The 19,860-nt window shown below is 37.7% G+C and overlaps 1 protein-coding gene across 1 annotated transcript; it reads left to right on the top strand.

The window, feature by feature from the left end:
• The first annotated feature begins 30 nt into the window (after positions 1–30).
• On the top strand, positions 31–19,449 carry NSUN2 (NOP2/Sun RNA methyltransferase 2). Its single transcript, XM_032693572.1, has 19 exons — positions 31–296; positions 388–545; positions 795–899; positions 1,003–1,108; positions 1,731–1,802; positions 4,354–4,438; positions 5,185–5,377; positions 5,769–5,843; positions 6,938–7,068; positions 9,554–9,627; positions 12,311–12,441; positions 13,045–13,141; positions 14,260–14,435; positions 14,948–15,040; positions 15,429–15,564; positions 16,852–16,932; positions 17,160–17,298; positions 18,300–18,339; positions 18,892–19,449. The coding sequence occupies exons 1-19, from the start codon at positions 213–215 to the stop codon at positions 19,295–19,297; spliced, it is 2,382 nt and encodes a 793-aa protein (XP_032549463.1). The 5' UTR covers positions 31–212; the 3' UTR covers positions 19,298–19,449.
• Positions 19,450–19,860: the final 411 nt, after the last annotated feature.

Genomic DNA, 19,860 nt, shown 5'->3' with positions numbered 1-19,860 from the left:
GGTTCTCGGGAAGTTCCGCCGGGAAGGGGCTCCAGGAAAGAGTGGGCGTGTCCGCGCCTGCGCCCCGGTGGCGGGAGCACGCGGCGGGCGGCAGCTGCGCGGTCCCTCCGGCCCAACGGGAGCGGAGCGGGATCGGCCGTGGCTGGGGCCGTGGCCACCCTTCCTTCCCCACGGCAGGGCTAGTGTCGCGGCTCGGCCGCCGCCTGGCCACCATGGGCCGGCGAGCGCGGGACCGCCGGCGGCAGCAGCAGCAGCAGCGGCAGGAGCGGGGCGGCGGCGGCGCCGGCGACCAGGCGGTGAGAGCCGGGCCGAGGCGGGGCGGGGTGAAGAGCGGCGGACGGGGAGCGGCGGGACCGGCGGGCTAACGGCGGCGGCGTGTTCCTTCAGGGCTGGGCCGGCGGCTACCCCGAGATCGTGAAGGAGAACGAGCTGTTCGAGCGGTACTACCAGGAGCTGGGCATCGTGCCCGCCGGCGAGTGGGACGCGTTCATGGCGGCGCTGCGGGAGCCGCTGCCCGCCACGCTGCGCATCACGGGCTACCGCAGGTAGGGCTGGGGCTGCTGTCCTGGGGCTGCTGTCCTGGGGACCTGTCCTGGGGACCTGCCCTGGGCACCGCGGGGGCGGGATGCTGTCCGGGAGAAGGGGTGTCTGAGCCAGCTGCTCCACTGGGACGCGTCCCTGCCCGCTGCAGGAGGGCTGGAACTAGGGGATCCTTAGGGTCCCTTCCAATGTAAACCATCCCGTGGTTCTGTGGTTCTCCATCCGGTGTCCCTCTGCACGTCTGTCGCATGCAGCCATGCCAAAGAGATTCTCCACTGCTTGAAGGAAAAATACTTCAGGGAGCTGCAGAACCTGGAGGTGGACGGTCAAAAAGTCGAGATGCCACAGTCGCTGAGCTGGTGAGTGGTCTGGAGGCGAGTTAAGGCACCCTTCCTGACATCCAGCCTGGTGTGTCGCTCTCTTTATTCTGTTTCTGCCCTTTTCCCATCTGTTCTCCATCAGGTATCCGGAAGAGTTAGCCTGGCACACTAACTTGAGTAGAAAAATCTTACGCAAGTCCCCACAACTGGAAAAGTTTCATCAATTTCTGGTTAGCGAGACAGAGTGTGTAAGTTTCAGATAGATCTTGATTTTTTCTTTCGTGTCCTGAGCAGTGCTTTATTGAAATACATTATGAGAGAGTGAGACTTTACCTTTTCGCTCAAAAGTTGAGTAACTCAGAAGAATCTGGATTTTATGTTGCTGTTGACTGTGATTCATCCCACAACTCTGGCGCATAACTGCAGCTACACATGCTTTTCCTAAACTAATTGCAGGTTTTTTGTCGTTGTTTGATGATGCTAAAACAATTCCCTGTAAAATAATTAGTTACTGTTAGAAACCAGATGTTTAAATCTGGTAAAAAGTGCATATGTGTGCATGACAAGACTTAGCTTAAGCAATGGGAGTTTGTCACTTGGTTGAAGCCAGTTTCTCATCTCTTTTGAGCAGAAACTACATCTGTAGAATTAATACAATTGGAGTAAATATGCAATTATCAGAAAATACATTTGTGTGAGTACTGTGATTGCTTTTTTTGTTAAATTCTAACAAAATTTAAACCTAGATTTGTAGTAGTGTGTTTCTGACTGCTTTCTTATTTTACTACATAGTGATTTAAAAATTTTATTGCAAAAGAAATGCATTGTTTTGTGAATAAAAACAAATTTAATTTTTTTCTTCCTTTCAAGGGAAATATCAGTCGTCAGGAGGCTGTTAGTATGATCCCACCTTTGCTGCTTAACATTAGCCCTCATCATAAGGTAACTAGAATATAATGTGTACTAAAGCTGAAGTTAGTTTGATTAAACTACACATCACAACAGCAGTATCAGTACTGATACACAGTTCTGTTTTGTGTTGGTGTGTTTTAGGCTTTCTGCACATCAACAGCAACACTCAGCTAGTGTTCATATCACAAACACAGAGAACATCTGCTTTTTCAGCTGTATGTACTACCCTGTAAGAAACACTTAGGTTTTAAGTGGTTGCATAGTCTTATTTTCAAAGTAAATGTGTTCAGCTGCATTTGAGTTACATATTCATGTTTCAATGTGCTTTTAAAGTAAGACGACTGTTTTTAACTTCCTGCTCTCCATCACACTGTGAACCAGATGTAATTTTCCAGATTCAAATGATAATGTTCTCTACCAGATAGATTTCACTCCTCTGTGCCTTTTGAAGAAGTAGCAAATTTCTGCTCTATAAATGTGTTAGGCAAAATAATTTGGGTGAATTGTAACAGTACTGGTGATGGCTGAACACTATAGGATGCTAACTTTAACGGAGGTGTCTAAGGAATGCCCATTATATTTTCCAATAGCAGACTGTAGGAATGGGGATATCTGGTAGCAAACTTTCTGTTCTAACTTCTGTGATGTTTTCATACTTTATGCTTGCTTGCAGACTAAATCTGTCATGTGGCCTTATTCTCTTGATCTCTTAAATTAGTGAACTAGTTGCCTTGTTACCTTAAGAAATCATGTTGTGTTCTTTCTTAAATTTTCATGACATATCTTAAAATTTTAAGTTTTTCAAACTTCTGACATGTTTTAAAGCCTAGTTTGTAACGACTTGTTTTTATATTAACATTACGTAGCATACGTAATGTTTCATCTTATCTTCTCCTGCTTTCACCCCAACCCAGTGTATATCACAGAACTGATATGAGTCAAAGTCTTCTCATTTCTCTTAAGTGAATAATGAATTGAAAGACTCAGTCCTGTTGTGTCACAGGTGCATTTTCAGTTTTTTCTGGAGTTGAACAGGTAGTGACCATGTTCAACTTAATGTAAAACACAAACTGTGGGAGTATTTTTGCACACACATTGTATATGCTAAGCTAGCAGTATACGACTTTTACACTGAATATTTAACTTGGGTGACTGTATTTCAGCAGGCATTTTCCAGAAACGAGTTTTAAGATTTCACAGATTTGCTCATAAATCAGGCTTAGAATAGATTCTTTATCCTGTCTTGTGTCAAGACAACAAATAACTGCTGCAACAATGAGAGCAACTCTTGTCATTTAGGACTTTTTCTGGTCCTTAGTGTCTTAACTTCTGAACTGCTTATTATGACCAGAACTGCAGGTTACTTTTCATGCTTAACCAGCACGTTCTGTACATCATGTCTTACGTGCTGATTCCATGTTGTACAAAGATCAACTTAGTGACTGACAAGCCTCTCCATATCTGTGTTCATTTTAAATCTATTTTTCACAATTTAGTTTTCCTCACCATCATTTTGGTGGCAAGTTTTAGAGCACATTTAGCCTTGTATATTCTTCATTATCTTTCCATATTACCTGCAAAACTAGAAAACAACAGCATCACAACTGTTACTTTAAAGAGCACGTATGATGTCGTTGTACTGAGTGTGTTTCATGATGTGTTAGCACTTTACCATGTGCTCTCTGGAGCTCTCTTTGCTTTTCTCTGGGGGCTGTCTTCTAGTTTAGTCTTGTTCATGCCAGGGTCTTGCATGAGGATCTGAGCAGATCCCATCCTTTATCCTGTTGCATGATTTCATCTAATTTTTAACAGAGCCAAAGATCCAGGAGATAGACATGTGCTTCTGAAAATCTGTAACTAGGCAAGAGGACAGACTCTAAGCTTCCTTGCTTAAGAGAACAGTATTAAATATCAATTGATTTGCTATGAAAGTGCCTACAAATGACTTGATCACAAGCCAAGTTCCTGATGAACCAGGAAGGAGAAATACACTAGAATTTAGGTGTTCATGTCTGTTGATGTTGGTGGTGTTCTGTTCAGCTGCCTCAGGGCGGTTAAAAAACTTCCCAAGTGCTTCTTCAAGAAAGAGAAACAAGAGATTTATGCTGCCTTGATTTTTTGCATTAAAATGCAAATGTGTGGGGAGGGATAGCAACTCATTTTTATAAAATCTATATAATCAGCTATCTCTGACTGATTTACTAGTAGTTTAAAGAAGAGTACTACTTGCTCTTGATTGTGACTTTGCTCTTAATATGTGTGTGTATATGTAAAGTACCAGTTAACTTCAGTTGGAATTGCTAGTAAAAGGACCATACCCCTATATCTGTGTTCAGGTGCCTCTTTCAAATTCTATTTCATCTGATGTATTTGTTCCCTACAATGTAAAGTCCTTTTTATATTTTAGACTCTCAAAGCATACAAAGATCAGGACTGTACTTAGTTTTTTTTCAAATTGGTGTTCAGAACAATCAATTCTCTATGTGCAAAAATACTTAGTTTAAACAAGAACACACAGTAAATTTCTTGAGTACTTGAAAAATACAAAACAGGACTTTTTTTAACTTTCTGGTGTTTGTAGATTCTAGATATGTGTGCTGCACCTGGATCTAAGACGGCACAACTCATTGAAATGTTGCATGCGGACATGAATGTTCCTTTTCCCAGTAAGTCTGGAAAACTACTAAAAACTTTTGTGACTTGGAATTTCTGCTTTTTCTTGTAGAAGATAAAGGTTCCCCACCTTTGCTTTGAAACTTCATGGGCTTCCTTGACGTGAAGGAGAGAGATGAGTTATATATGTGTATATATATATATGTATCTTTGGAGTTCAGAGTACAGCACCTGTGATTAGAGCTTAATTCTTGTATATAAATGAGATCTACCTAGTAGATGATGGCCCATGAGCCCCTGTGGTTTAGCGATATCCTGCAAACACTGGATTAAGCTGTTTTAGACTTAAAAGTAGTTGTGATATTTATCTTCTTTGTAAGTTTCAGAATCTTTACTCTTGGTTAGATGCTCACAGAAAATACTGTCCACTCAAATGTAAAGTTGTGGGAGTGTGTGGATTCTTTCTGCATTCTACTGAAACTTTGCTGATGTAGAGATTGGTGACAGTGGGGGTTTTCTCTGTTACAGGGGTTTTACTTTGAAAAGTTGAAAAGCCTTTGGCTGTGTCTTACTGCCGCTAGATGGAAGCTAGAACTCTTGGGACTATGGCACGTCAGTTAAACTTCAACATACCTTTAAGTTACTTTATGCTCAGTAAGGGCTCCTCTATTCATGAGCAGCCTTTTAAATAAAAATCTCTACTGAAAGTTTTATACAACTTTGAACATAAGGCAATAAACTATGTAAAATTACTTAGATGTTGAATAGTAAAGCATCTTCCCACTGTTTTATGTTCCAGAGGGTTTCGTAATTGCTAATGATGTCGATAACAAGCGCTGCTATTTGCTGGTTCATCAGGCTAAGAGATTAAACAGTCCGTGCATCATGGTGGTAAATCATGATGCCTCCAGCATTCCTAACCTACAAATAGATGTTGACGGAAGAAAAGAGATCCTCTTCTATGACAGGATTTTGTGTGACGTCCCCTGCAGGTATCTGGCATGTAAACTTGCATACATGAATGTTACTGCACTAAGTGCAGTGCTAAGTTTTTTTGTGTTACCAAATCATGCTTTTTGAGTTATGATTTATAGTAACTTCCAAAACAAGTGAATGCCTTAAGTTGTCTTAGATGTGGGGATACTGAATCAAGGTGAACTTTTTTCATTCCAAATGGTCCTTAAATATGGTCAGTTAAAGGGCTTCAAATTTTGAACTTACACTCAGGATACTGAAATATGAAGACAGTGAGGAAACAGAGAATACAGTGTTAGAAAACTAGTTAACATGAGGGGACTGTAAAAATTATTCTGATATAAATGACTTGGATATGAAAAGAGTTTTACACACAAATAATACAAATCTACTCAACCTCTGTTGCAGCGGAGATGGAACCATGAGGAAAAACATTGATGTGTGGAAGAAGTGGACAACACAAAACAGTTTGCAACTCCATGGGTAAAAATGCTTATTACACATCTGCACTTCTTTCATTTCTCTCTCTTCCTTTCCCTATATCTTCAACATCTGCATGCATTCACATGTTAATATATGACAAAGCAGAAACAAAGAAGACTCAGTTTTCCCTCAAATGAAGAGCTTATGTGCTATTCAGAGGAGGTGTAGGGTTTCGGATGTGAGTGGAGCATGTGAATCCAAATTGCTTGTATTCTTATGAATATCTGACATATTAATGTTCATTGAATTGATTTAGACAGGGTAGCTAATAAAACAGAAGAAATCATTTGGCTGGGATTCTTAGCGTTCCAAATACTCTTGGAAAATACAGTAACTTGTAGAATTTGCTAGTAATATTTTAAAGTCTTTAGGATAATAGAGAGCACACATAAACAATTTCAGTTACCTGAGATTGATTTATGTTAACTGATGGTGAATGAGTACTTAGGCTAGTGCAGGCACATGATAAAATGCAGATTGAAACACAGATGACAAAACTTAGAACGTTTCACTGTGTATTTTTAACACACTGGAGATGCCATTGATTACTGTGACTCAGCTGACCTATGACTGCTTGGTAACTCATTCATAGTTGCAGATTTTCTTTTAGTTGTAAGTGTGGAGGTAGGGGTCTAAGCTGTCATCCAGCTCAGTGATACCTTTCTCAGAAGGCCATTGCTACCTAAGCTGTGTTGTTCATAACATTTGTAATCAGATTACTGCTCATTTTAACTCTGAATTTTTGAGAAGAGTCATGTTTTGGGGTGTTATTTTTCTAGTGTTGAGTACTTGATAATAAACTTGATGGGGCACTAGAAAGAACAAAATACAGAATGTTATGTTAAAAGCTACCCTGGATCATTGTTTACGTTTGACCTAATTGCTGTTCTAATTTAATAGGTGTAATTGTGAGTGTGTCTGCAGTATAGACTGCACTAAGCTGATATAGTTTGAAACTGACTTTAATTTGTGTACTGGTGACAGCTGTGGAACTCTCTAAGTACTGGCTTAGTCCATGGAGAGTTGTATGTGTGCAGTATAGCTTCTTTCGGGTTCCTGAATGACAGCTGGCTAGACCAAAAGTGTTCTGTTAGATTGCAGCTGAGAATTGCAACCCGTGGTGTTGAACAGCTGGCAGAAGGTGGGAGAATGGTGTATTCCACGTGTTCATTGAATCCTATCGAAAATGAAGCTGTAATTGCATCTCTGCTGGAAAAAAGTCAAGGTGAGAGTGCGAGTTTGGATGGAGTACGGAACTCTTTTTTTTTCCCTTAGCCCAAAAAAAGTATATGTGTATTATGGTACTAATGATAAGCTTAGCATGGGTAATATGCTTCTAGTTTGCAAAACTACCAAAATTTTTTGGTAGCAGTAGGATTTCGTTAATGTTGCTACGAGCAGTCTTCTTAAATGGGCCTAAATTGGCTGCAAATATAAAACCTGAAGAGTTGTGTGAATCAGTAGAATTTGGTCTCTGTTACCTGGCTTCTGCTAATTGATTCCACTGGTTGGAGCCCATATCTGACATTCCTAATTCCTTTGGAAAACCCGGCATGGAACATTGCTGCTGAATGCTATTGGAGTAAAAAGCCCAGAATGTAGTTAAGCAGTTAGCGGATGGTTATTGTGCACCAGTAGGTGAGAGTCACTGTTAGCTTTAGCATCCTTTGACCCACATTTTGACATGATTGAAATTTTAATGTCTTTAAACGCATGGGTTTTTTTACATTTTTGACTTGCATATAATGGCCGAGGTAACAAAAGGTGGAAAAATTGAGACTGACTGAGAAGCTACACTGCATTACTTTGCGATAGGAGAGTTTAGTAGCCCATTTAGTAGCTAGTGGATCCTGTTTTTTCTGAATCAGTAGCCTGGAATTTGGAGATATCTAATGAAATTTGGCATGAAAATTTCCACCGACTTCGTGTTAAATTGAGCCTTTTACAGAGCAGAAGCAGCTGTTTTGCTCCTGGACCTGAGCTTATTCTGGAAGTTGGTAACCTATTTTGTGTCATGTCAGTATTCTGGCCCCAAATTGTGCATGGAATTTCATTGTCTCAGAAACAGCAGTTTAGCTAAAGTGCTTGCAGATTAATTAGGAACTGACTATTTAATTTCCACTCAAATGACATTTTTATTTAGAGGTTGTTTCTTTGGTAGGCACGGATGTGTTTCCAGTATATTATATTAGGGTTGGCTTATTGAAGGTTGTAGTAAGCCAGTGTTAAATTTAACGACTAGTTTGGATAGGGGCACGAAGCAGTATGGATATTAACAGAGGGCGGCAATTGCAGTATCTGGGGCAAATTCAGTACTTGGAAGGAAGGATCTTGACTGGCTGTTCCATTAAGATCTAGTCTTGGCCCAGTGGAGGTATTTTGAAGTGTACCTGGAGGCTATGATGTGTCCCAACAAGTGAATGTTACCCTTGGAACTTGAACATAGATGTAGCTAAGGAAGGGTGAGGTAGTGCAGTGGTCTGCAAGGGGCACTGGACCTCAAGAATTCACTCAGGTTAGTCCAGAAGATTGTTGGTGCTTTCTAACGCAGTGTTAACTGCTACCTGTAGAGCAGATGAGATTGCTTTCCCCTTACGGCTGAAGGAGTAAGGAAAGGGCACTTTTGTACCATTTAGAAACTAATGGAAATTGTGCTACTTCTAATGGACTCTTTAGTGCCTTATCAACCTAATGTAGTCTTGAGGCATCAGCTGAAGTCATGCTGTAGAAGGACAGGACTACTCAAAAGGACGGATGCAAGTATCAAGCTTAATCACATTTGAAATGTCATCTTTGAATTTGTCTATGAATTCACGTATCACTTTTTTATTTATTTAAAAGACTTGCTTAAATGTCACTGTAAGAGTCAATGGTTAGTCATGTAGAACTGGTTGATAAATTGTGTTTGGCATGAGGAAAAAGCCTACCTGACTGTTAAAAACTTAAGTATTCAGAATCACAAAAAAGAAATGTTGAAGTTATTCATCTCTTGAGAGATCACCTTTTTAAACAGTGAAAACAGTATAAAAAGTGAATTTTTATATTTTTCTTTCTGGACTTGGGCAGTTTAAACCTTTAATTCAGTAGATTAAGTTATACTCTAATATTTCTTGTAGTAATTTGACATATTTTAGACACATTGTCTTTTGTCCTGTTAGTTTGATAGTACTTACCTTACTGTTAAACAGTTTTTGGAATTTTCCTTTCAATTTAAAAAATAATAAATTCTCTTTCCTCTCACACTGGAATATATTGAGATGTTAAGTCCATAAAATGAGAATATAGCAGGCCTTTTAGAAGGCTTTGTTATCTCAAGAGTTATTCCCTGAAAAATACTTAAACAGTATGCTAAATTGAAATACTAAGTAAATGAGAATAAAAACTTAAATGATCGCTTTGCCTAGAACACTGTTATTTAATGATAGAAGTCATAGAGCACTACTTTGTGCAGTTGCTACAAAAAATATTGAACCGTTATATTTTGGTTCATTTATAAGTTGCAAACTTATATAGTTATTATTAACAGTTCTTATCATCTTTGTTAATTAACATGCTAGTAGCCGTATATCATTTTGTTTCTTGAAAGTTTTAAAAAGCAGTGTTCTTAAAATGGTCTTAAAACTTGAAGGAAAACTACTTTTATAAAAGTTAATTAGCAACACAACTCTTCAATTCTATTTTCAAGACCATTTATATTCTTGGGATTTCAGGTGCCTTAGAACTTGCTGATGTCTCTTCTGAGTTACCGGGCTTGAAGAGGATGCCAGGAATTACAAAATGGAAGGTACTTAAACTGATAGTTTTTTGAAGTTCTTGGTCTGTGGTAGAGTGCTAAATTAGGAAAATTTTGAAGTGTAACATTTTACAATGTTAGGTTGAGCTGGATTAATGCCAGTGATTTGATGTTTCGGGGAGAGAGCTAAAAGTCTTTCTGATAGTAAGTTCTTGTCTCTTCGTCTGCTATTCTCTTACCTCTACCTTTCTTTGATCTCTCTCCTATACTTTAGTGTTATAATTCCCCTTCCTGTTGTGTGCATGTGGCCTGTAGATGGCAGTATAATTTCAACCGCTTTTAAAGTTATCCATCCTCCTTTAGAGTCTGTGAATGTTAGATTCTGCGATTCTTCAGCTGGTCCATTTGAATCATTTGGAAGTAAAAACTGTGAAACCCTTTTTGGAAATTAACTATAAAGCCTGCAGTGATGTGACTAATCCTAGAATATTGAATCCTGTATTTTGTTCCGTGTCTTGTGTGACTTCTGGTCTGGAAACAGACTAGTAGGGAAGGGCAAAAAAACCCAAAGCTGCTTCAGCTTCCTGTTAAGAGTATACTGAAGAAGAGTAGAAGGCCATTCTGGTAGTAGGGAAAGAAACTGATTAAATTTTAGTTATGAGTGTGTGCCTTTGCTGTGCCATTGGTTGTTCTGTCTTACCATCTCACTAGTCTCTTGCAATGGCAGGCTGCAAGTTTATGGCTGTGTGCAGACTAATGAACAAGATACATGGAATAAAGATTTGCTTATGTTCTGCCATTGGAAATCCAGCTGAGAAACTAACTGATTTCCTTCTTACAATTCCAAAAGCTTACACTATGCTTGTACCTGAAGAATAAATGTAAAATGTATAACTGTGGCTCTGTAATCTTAATTTTACCTTTTTTTTGGTTCTGTGTAAAGCTACTATATATATGTATTTATATATATAATGAGCACTAAGAATATATTGTATTCCCTGTTGCATTTATTTCTCTGCAGTTGAAATATAAATCTCCTAACAGGTATTTTAGAAACTAGGCTAATAAAATCTGTTGAAAGTCCTTATTTACTTCTACTGTATTTTTGCAGGCCTTATTGGCTGGCTTGTCACTGAATGTATTTTCTTGCTTTGGTACTGTTTTTACTTTTATTGCTGCTGTTCTTTTATTCCCTGGTGAAACATCTGTTCACTTGGGAGCTCTGTGACTGATTACATGGAATATTCTTGAGCATCAGTTGACTGTAAATCTTTGGAAACAGCAACACAGAAATAAGGTTTTGTTCGAGGGACACTTAGGTGCTTAGAAGTAGCAATCAGTACTCTGTCCTGAAGCCAGATGATGAGTGAACTCCAGTGAATTATTTCAGTCCTGAAAGAAGAGACCTTTTTAACTCCAGATCTGATAATCTACAGCACTTTCACTCCTTGTTCTACCCTAGCACATGACTAGTAAAATGTGCAGTAGAGTTCAGTGTGTTCTTTGGTTATTACTCATTCTACCAGTCACACCAGTCTACCAGTTAGGCTGATAAACCAAAACTGAACAGTGCAGGGCTGTTGGGCAGTTATTCTGGTAAATCCAAAATAGTTCTAGACTTGTTTGGACTACAGTTATTTATCAGTCCCATTGTTTGTTTTTTCTCAAGCTTCAGTTATGAAGCTATGTACTCCATAACTTCCAGTTATGAAGTTATGTACTTCCAAAGAAGTACAGTCTGTCTTGTCTCCATCTAGGACTATGACACGTAACATATTTTGACTTGAAATAATAATTCTGGAAGTGCAGTAATTTCTATTTCAAGAATGTTCAAATGCACAATATTTTATGATCAGGTGTGATCTAATCAGTGACTGAGAAATGTCACACTTCATGATACTGAAATCTGTGTTCTAAAGTTCTTAGGGAAATGGTAATCTAGATAAATATTTCATTTCTGCTTCCAGTAGAACACTAATTTAAACTTTCTTAAACTTTCAAGACAATCACAGTGGGATGTATGAAACCACTTCATCATACTTGCCAGTCCTGAAGTCACCATCTCTGCAACTTCTATAATTTTATTTTGTTGCCTTAATGACAAAAATGGGCCTTCATTTCAGATATTAACTTTATGCATTTGCCCCACATGTACCCAGAGGTGACCTTCCTTACAGCCGGTACAAAACCAGGCATCTAGAGCTCTGAAGTGAGATTTTCCCTGACTTATTTTTTCACTTTGGTTTTCTTTCTTAAAGAGCATTCAGAATACCTTCCTACAAGATTTATGGCTCTAACCTTCTGCTTGTATCTCAACAGTCCATCAAAAGCTTTGACTTCTAGCCAGAATGAGGTGATGTTAGGCCTACACAGTGTAAAAGTGGATTTATAGATGTGTTCTGAGTTCTGGGTAAAGTTACAGACACTAGAAAATTCATGGGAGACATGGTTCTTCAGCAGCTTTCCTTGAAAACATCTCTATCAATGACCTATGCACGCCTGTATCATGGGGCTCTATGATTACCAAGCTGTTGCGTTGCACTCTTGCATCTTTCTTACATAATGAAATTGGGATTCCTCAGTTCTAATCTCTACTGGACAACAGTAGTCCTTTTCTATACCAGAAAATAATTTCTCTTTTTGGTATTGAAACCTTGGTTTGGAAGTATTATAATTAAAATTTATAAAATGGTGACCTATGTTCTTTACAGTATTTATACTTCTTCCTTTGAAGGTAATGCTGAAAGATGGACAGTGGTTTGAAGAGTGGAAAGATGTGCCTTCAAATAGACAAACACAAATACGTCCCACTATGTTTCCAGTAAAAGATGAAGAGAAGCTAAAGGCAATGAATCTAGAGCGCTGGTAAGTTTTCCCAGAGTAGATCTTATGAGGATTTGATGATTAACATGTATGATGGTGGGCAAATTATAATTAGGTCGGATTAGGAATGTATTGCAGTATAGACCTGTTTGAATAGGTCTCAGTATATTTTGATTGCTTCCTATGTAATGGCAGTAGACTATTTAAAGTCCAGTGAATTCAGAGAAATTATCGCATGTTGCTTCTGAGGAATAACTACTCACACAAAAAGGTCTAATTCTCTGCATCCAGTAGAGATGCATAGCCAAAATTACTGGAAAAGTATGTAAAACTTCAGCATTTTAACAGTGTGACTTAGTTGCTATGAAAGGCTTTCCGTAGCTATTCTAAAAATATTGTTTAGAAATGAGTCATTAAAGCTCGGATGTGAACTGTGAAATGAATGTGTTGCACTGATGCAAGTAATTTTGCCAGAATGCTCTACTTTAGATCTTGTTTCTAGTTTGATAAATTAAATCTGCCCAATCCTACTAGGAATACTTAGCCTATCCTGAAAATTATTATAAATGTGACACTTCTAGTATTTTGTGAGAGCCTGAATGCAGATATGAATACACTGCAACATTTTTTTTCTTTTCTCTCTAGTCTTAGGATATTGCCACATCACCAGAACACAGGCGGTTTCTTTGTGGCTGTGTTAATAAAAAAGTCTCCCATGCCGTGGAATAAACGTCAGCCTAAGGTAACTTTTTCTAAAACATCTAAAATGTTAATTATTAATAATGTTTCAGGATTTTTTTTTAAATATTACACATAATAGAAAACATACTATAACTGTTTTGTATCTGCCTTTCAGTTATAGCTCAGTGTGTCAGTTAAAAATAAATTCCTAAATCCCTTAAGTACTTTAAAAAAATAACAACTTCTAAAATAGAAAAAAAAAGAGAGGGGATTTTGAAATTACAGTAAAATAGTAAGATAAAGCTTGAACCTAAAATTAAGACTTTGAAAGAATTACAGAAGCAGATTATATTGGGTTGCTAAAGCTGTCAGTTCCTTCAGTGTGTGTGGTCCCCCCGCTGAAGGCTCTTTTCTGCTGTGTTGTAAGCTAATTCTGATTTCAGTTTATCTTACTCTGTGGCTGGTTGCTCAGGGGTGATTCACTAACAGATTAGTCTAGCAGATCAGCAGCAGGGGGAGTGGATGTAAAACTGTTAGGAGCAGCAGCTTCAGCCATCTGACTTTAATCCATTTGTTGTCAATTGTCTTTAAAATCCTGTCAACAGGATTTTAAGTTGGTGTGATTTATTTGATCTCTTAGATTATCCTGTCTATGAGAAAAACGTCTTGTGTGAATAAGCTCCTTTAGATGTTTTTGTTCATTTGATTTGCTTAATTAGAACAGCTTACCAGTAAAATGTATGTGGCAATAGGGAAGAAGCATTTATTCAGAAGCAAGTGTCATCTAAGTAGTTTATTCTGTTCTGAGTTGAACGTTGTAGCACTCTCCTGGAAGGTGTGCAGCAGCAGGATGCATGTGTCACTTTGAGTGCTAGAAGGAAAACAGCAGAGCCTGTCTTAAAGTAGTCTTCTCCGAGTGCCTGAATGTGATTTTGTAAATGGTACAAAAATAGCTTTCTTGGACAGTTGGTACGAAACTGTCCAGATCAGTACTAGAGGTAAATGCAATTTATAGTGGTATCTTGATCTAGTAATCAGATTAACTCTCTAAATGGATCTATTTAAGCACTTGCATACAAATTGACAAGAATTAAGCACATGCAAAGAGAGAACATAGGTGCCTTCTGTTACAAGTTAGATTCTACTTTGCTTTGTTGAAAATAATTTAATCTGAAATAGGTTCATCAGAAGTTACCACAAAGAACAGGAGATACTGATGTGACAGCAACTAATACAGATGATGATTCTGACTGTATTACTGAAGAACCAATACTTGCTAAAAATGAAGAGTCTAAGAAAATGCAAGGATTGCAGAATTCGGACACTGAGCAAAGCAAAAAGGAAGGAGTATGTGGGTAAGTATTTGTCCTGTGACAGCTTTGTGATTGCTGAGTATTCTATAGTTCTTTTGTTACTGGGCTCATTTAGAAGTCGATCAAGAATTAATGAATTCATTCAGTTGTCCTTCATTTCCATGTTTTCTGTCTTGTATTTCAGCAAGTTTGGAAACTAACCAGTTTTCTTATTAACATTTGCAAAGTCTGTTAGTACTTTCCTCTCTGTTAAGGAAAAAAAAACTTTCAGAACTTAACATTTGGAAGATCTTTATTGTCTTCACAATCACTGTCAGAAATCTCTGTTTACTTGTTTTTGTGGTTTCTGTTTTAAAGCACTACTTTCACATCCTCAATTTTAAGATGTTATATTGTGGGTAGTGTTGTTCTAGTGAAGCATGGGAAAATGCCCATATTCTGTTTGGCATACTGTTGTTACCATAAAGCAAGTGTTGACTCAATGAACTGAAGATACTGATTTGAAGCCGAGTACTTTTACTAAAATTGACAGTGCAATGTTACTTTCTTTTTAGACCACCACCATCTAAAAAAATGAAGTTGTTTGGTTTTAAAGAAGACCCTTTTGTCTTTCTCCCTGAAGATGATCCATTGTTCCTTCCTATCCAGTAAGAAAAAAATGTTTCTGGTATGGCAGTAAGATTCCTAGTAATTTGGGAATATTAGTAGTTCAGTTCATCACAAAAGATGGGTCTGGTTGATCATGTGTGAAGGTTTTTGCCTAATTTTACATTAGAGGCTCCTTTCCTCAACATTTAAACACTTCTTAAATGAAAATAACCAACTGGAGTTTGCATTGGAAATTTTCAAGTATATATTGGTGTCTATGACAGCTTGTCTTTTCTGATATCATACAGCTTAGAAAGTCTAATCTTTGTGTTCTGGAGCCAAAGTGCTAAGTGTTTGCAGAGATAGCCAGAGGAAGTGGGCTAACCCATGCATTTTGAGTATGTGATTTCATTGCTCAGTTAATCAAAGCAAGCATTATGGCTACAGGAAGTTTTATGCATTGGACCCATCATTTCCCAAGATGAATTTACTGACTCGAACTCAAGAAGGAAAGAAGAGGCAGCTGTACATGGTTTCTAAGGAGCTAAGGAATGTGCTTCTGAACAACAGTGAGAAGATGAAGGTATGGTTCGTCTCCAGGTTTTCACAAGGGAGGTTATAAGCATTAATGGGTATCTCCTTGAACTTTATCGCCAAGTTTGCTGTTTTTATAGAGCATTAGCCCTCTTGACAGGCTTTTTTTTTAGTCTGAATTAGTGTTTTCCTCTCCATCCCTCCTCTATTAGAGGTGAAGAGTTGACTCTGAGAGGTAAATAACAGCCTTCAGGATTAAAATCGGTAATTTTTTGGTGGATGAAAGGGAACTTAAAAGTAAAGAGAGGGAATATATATAACTGCTCTGTGTGTACCATTGTGTACTGCATTTTTATGCAGTCTTCAGGTAACTTCACAAGTTTACATTGATGCTGTTGTATTTATGAGCCCCTCAATTATAAAATTATTAAGAGCTCTGAAAGCCTACCAAAAATAAGATACCTTCAGCTGAATTATTAACTGGCTGCATTATATGAGGACACTGTTTTAAAGTACTTTCAACAACTGAACATTTTGAAAGGTTGTTAAGCTGAATGATTATGGAATAATAAGTTTTTGTGAATTAGAGGGGAAAAAATGTTTTTATAGGATTCCCTATGGTAAATGTCTTGCAAATGCTAAAGACTTGTCTTTCAAGTCATTGAGTGATTTAAGTTGGAATGAGGTCATCTAGTCCAGCTTCCTTCTTGCATCAAAGAGAGCTGACTTCAAAGCTAGATCAGATACAGTCTGGGTCCAGTCAGATCTTGAAAATTGCTGAGGATATTCAGTACATCTTTACAAAAGATCGTTAAGATGGATAAATAATTATTCTTTTATCCCCCATGCAGGAAATGGCTACATAATTGACAAAATTTTAAGAAATTGGTGCGCTGCATCAGGTAGTGAGACTTTTGAGTACCACAAAGGATATAGTGTCCTAATATTAACGCCATGTACATTTTTTTATTGTCCTTGCTTGACTTTCCGAAAATCACACAGAAAATTCTTACTCAAACTAAAATAAAATTTAGATATTAATAGTTCATTGCCCTAATTTTAAAACTGACACTTCCTCACACTGTTCAGTTTTCAATATGGAAAGGAGTAAAAGGCGTTTTATGTTGATAGGGCACTACATTTTTATAGTGGGAGATCCTTTTTCCCTTGGATGAATTTTCACGTTAATTCAGTGTCCAATGCGAATGAACAAACATTACAGCAGAATTATCCTTTCTTCCTCCTTTTAGTCAAACAGTTGATGAAAAACAAAGTTCAGAGTGGTAATTTAGAATTTATGCTCCTTACTGACGCTTATTGGCTTTGCCATTTGCAGGTTATTAACACAGGGATAAAAGTCTGGTCTCGCAACAGTGATGGTGAACAGTTTGGATGTGCATTCCGATTAGCACAAGAGGTAATTACGTAGCATTGTATTTTCCGAGGAGATATCTTGGTTTCCTCTAGAGCCTATAACACAACTGGCATTAACTTTGTCAGATTAGTGACAATTTGCATTTTTAATATGGTTTAAAATGTGAAAATTGTTTTCTAATATTAGGTAAAGGACATACTATTTTTAACACTTTTCCTTCACAAAGTAAAAGTTGCATTTTGAAGTAATTGTGTTTATTTATTAAACAGGGAATTTATACTCTGTACCCATTCATTCATGCGAGGATTATAAATGTCTGCATAGATGATGTTAAAATTCTGCTAACCCAGGAAAATCCATTCTTAACTAAATTTAGCAGTGAAACACAGAAGAAAGTCAAAGACATGGGTAAGTCTTCTAATTTGTTTTGTGACAAAATTATTTTTATACATTACACAGAGGACTATGAAAATCCTGTGACATAAACTGTGTTTGCTAAAAATTTTGACTAAATTTATCTTGAATATACTTGTTAGGTAAGTAAGCATTACTGAAACATAGTGCACTACTAGAAATTTCAGTCCTTTTTGGTTGCAGCCTTTAAGGTTTATGAGCTTCAGAGAACAGAAGAGTTGCCAGACTTGTGGCTTCTGTGAAGCAGTGCTGTGAGGCCGCATTTAAAATATCTGATGAACAAAGATTTTATATACTCTTCTGATCTTTATGCCTGTTAATGCTCCAGCTGAAACTTGTTTGTCATCTGCAGTTGCATGTCACAACCTTATGAATCAAATATAGTTATTCAGATTCTGTTTTGTTAAATATGAGCAGCAATATCTACTCGTATTAAATTTTTATTTCCTCTTCACTAGATGCTTGAAGAAATGAAGATGAGTTTTCAGCCTTTTATTTATGTTGTTTTATTTTCAACTCATTGCTGATTGTAGTGGTTTGAATCAGGTTTTTCCCCCTGCAGGAATCTCAAACCATGACACTGATCCTTGTTCTTCAGTGTTTGATGAGACAAAATGGGATGAAAAATTTTTCTAAAGTTTGAGCTGGCATACTCTTATGTTCATTTTAATTAAGTAGAAGTTCCTTGCTAGGTTCACTGAGTAAATTAATCCATTATGTGGGTTTTGTATTTTAATTTGTTTGTTTGGCATTTGGAGGAGACAGGGTTGGCAGTTGCTTCTGTAACTATAGAAATAGTTCTGTCTGACAAAAAGGGAATAAAACCTGGTATTGTCTATAGTTCAGTGTATTGATGTAGATAACTGCTAACCATCTCATGCTGTGTGACTGTCTGAAAACTTGTTTTCTTGAACATTTTCAGATGACAATCACTTAATATTGTACCAAGTAACACATGTTTTGTTTTTGTTTTCCCCACCCCCCCTTCCCTGCAGCAATGGGAAGTGTGGTTCTGAAGTATGACCCAAACCCTGAGTAAGTAGATGTGTTGCTTTCCACTTATGCACTTTAAAGACTTGCACAAGAATTTATTCTCACTCAGCAAAAACAGAAGTAGAGGCATAGAGATGCAATGAGGTCAACAGTAAAACCAGATAAGATACAGAGACTGACAGAGAAACTGTCTTGCCTGTGTATTCTTAAAACAAGTGTACCATGTAGCTCTATAAAGGAGATCTGATAGTTCTGCCAGACATCCGCAGTTCACTGCATGTGATTTATTTGTTTGATTCCCTGTAAAGTCCAGCACTGGAATGGAAAACATTACTTTTCATTGTTTCTTTGTGTGGACAAAGTACCTTTTGTGGACAAAACTCTTGAGAACTTATTAAATGTAAACTTTCATCTTGCTTGTATTAGTTCTGAAACCTGAGCCAGAAAATTATTTTGTTTGAGAAATTTAATAGCACTGAGCATTTTTTTATTTTTTTTTTGTCTTGTGCACTTATTTATTGGGGCATGGCTATAAAATGAAGTTTTGAAGATTAACTTTCTCATAATTGACTGAAGGTAACTACTTGTTTGTAGAAAACCTGATGATCTTCAGTGTCCAATAGTGCTGTGTGGTTGGCAAGGAAAGACGTCACTCCGTGCTTTTGTGCCAAAGAATGAGAGACTTCATTACCTGAGGATGATGGGAGTTGAAGTGTTTAAAGCAAAGAAGAAAGAGGAGGAATTGGAAAACAAAACTGAGGAAGAAGTTCAACATAAGCTGGCGCAAACAGAGGACGGAATGGATGTGGAAGATAAAGAACACGATTTAGTCACAAAAATGGAAGAAGAAATAGGTGAAGAATCTTCCCAGAGTCCTGTGGAAAGCAGTGCTATGGAAATAGAAAATAAAACTGAGGATTTAGATCAATCCAGTAAAAATGCCACCACTCACATAAGCAAGGAAAGCAAAGACACGGATACAAGTAATGTGAAAGATTAGATTTCTTTTGTATTGCTTGGCAGCTTCCATGAGGCTCATATCCGACTTTTGCTTTTAGCATGAAACTGTATTTTAAAATTTCGGTTGGAATGGGATGTTCCTCTTTTGAAGTTTCACCTATTTTATATTTTAAATGAAAGCTGTAAAGAGATTTCGAGTGTGTCTTCTTTTTACCATTTTAAACTCCCTGTTAGTGGTGGGTTTGCATGTCTGTTGCTGGCAAAGGACCAGCACCAGTAAAATCTAAAGCCCATATTTTAAATGGAACAAATGGACTGCCTCTGTAACTGGTCAAGAATTCCTTCAGAAGAAAAGCCTGGAATTTCATTCAAAGTACATAAGTTCCAAAAAAAATTATTACCCCACCTACACCCAATCTGATTACTACTTTTGCAGGCTCTTTAATGGATAAGAGAATCAGCATGAGTATGCATACAAATGTGCATGTAGCATAAAGCAGAATGTATTTTGCTGGAGACTGATGTCTGAGATTCTTCTTCAGAGTGATTAATTGCTTGACAGACACAACTAGTAAATGTCATTAACTAGATTTTCAGGTGTGC

Source organism: Chiroxiphia lanceolata, chromosome 1 (assembly GCF_009829145.1).
Source record: "Chiroxiphia lanceolata isolate bChiLan1 chromosome 1, bChiLan1.pri, whole genome shotgun sequence".
In the NCBI taxonomy this organism is placed as follows: domain Eukaryota; kingdom Metazoa; phylum Chordata; class Aves; order Passeriformes; family Pipridae; genus Chiroxiphia; species Chiroxiphia lanceolata.
This window is presented reverse-complemented; position numbering and strand designations above follow the sequence as displayed.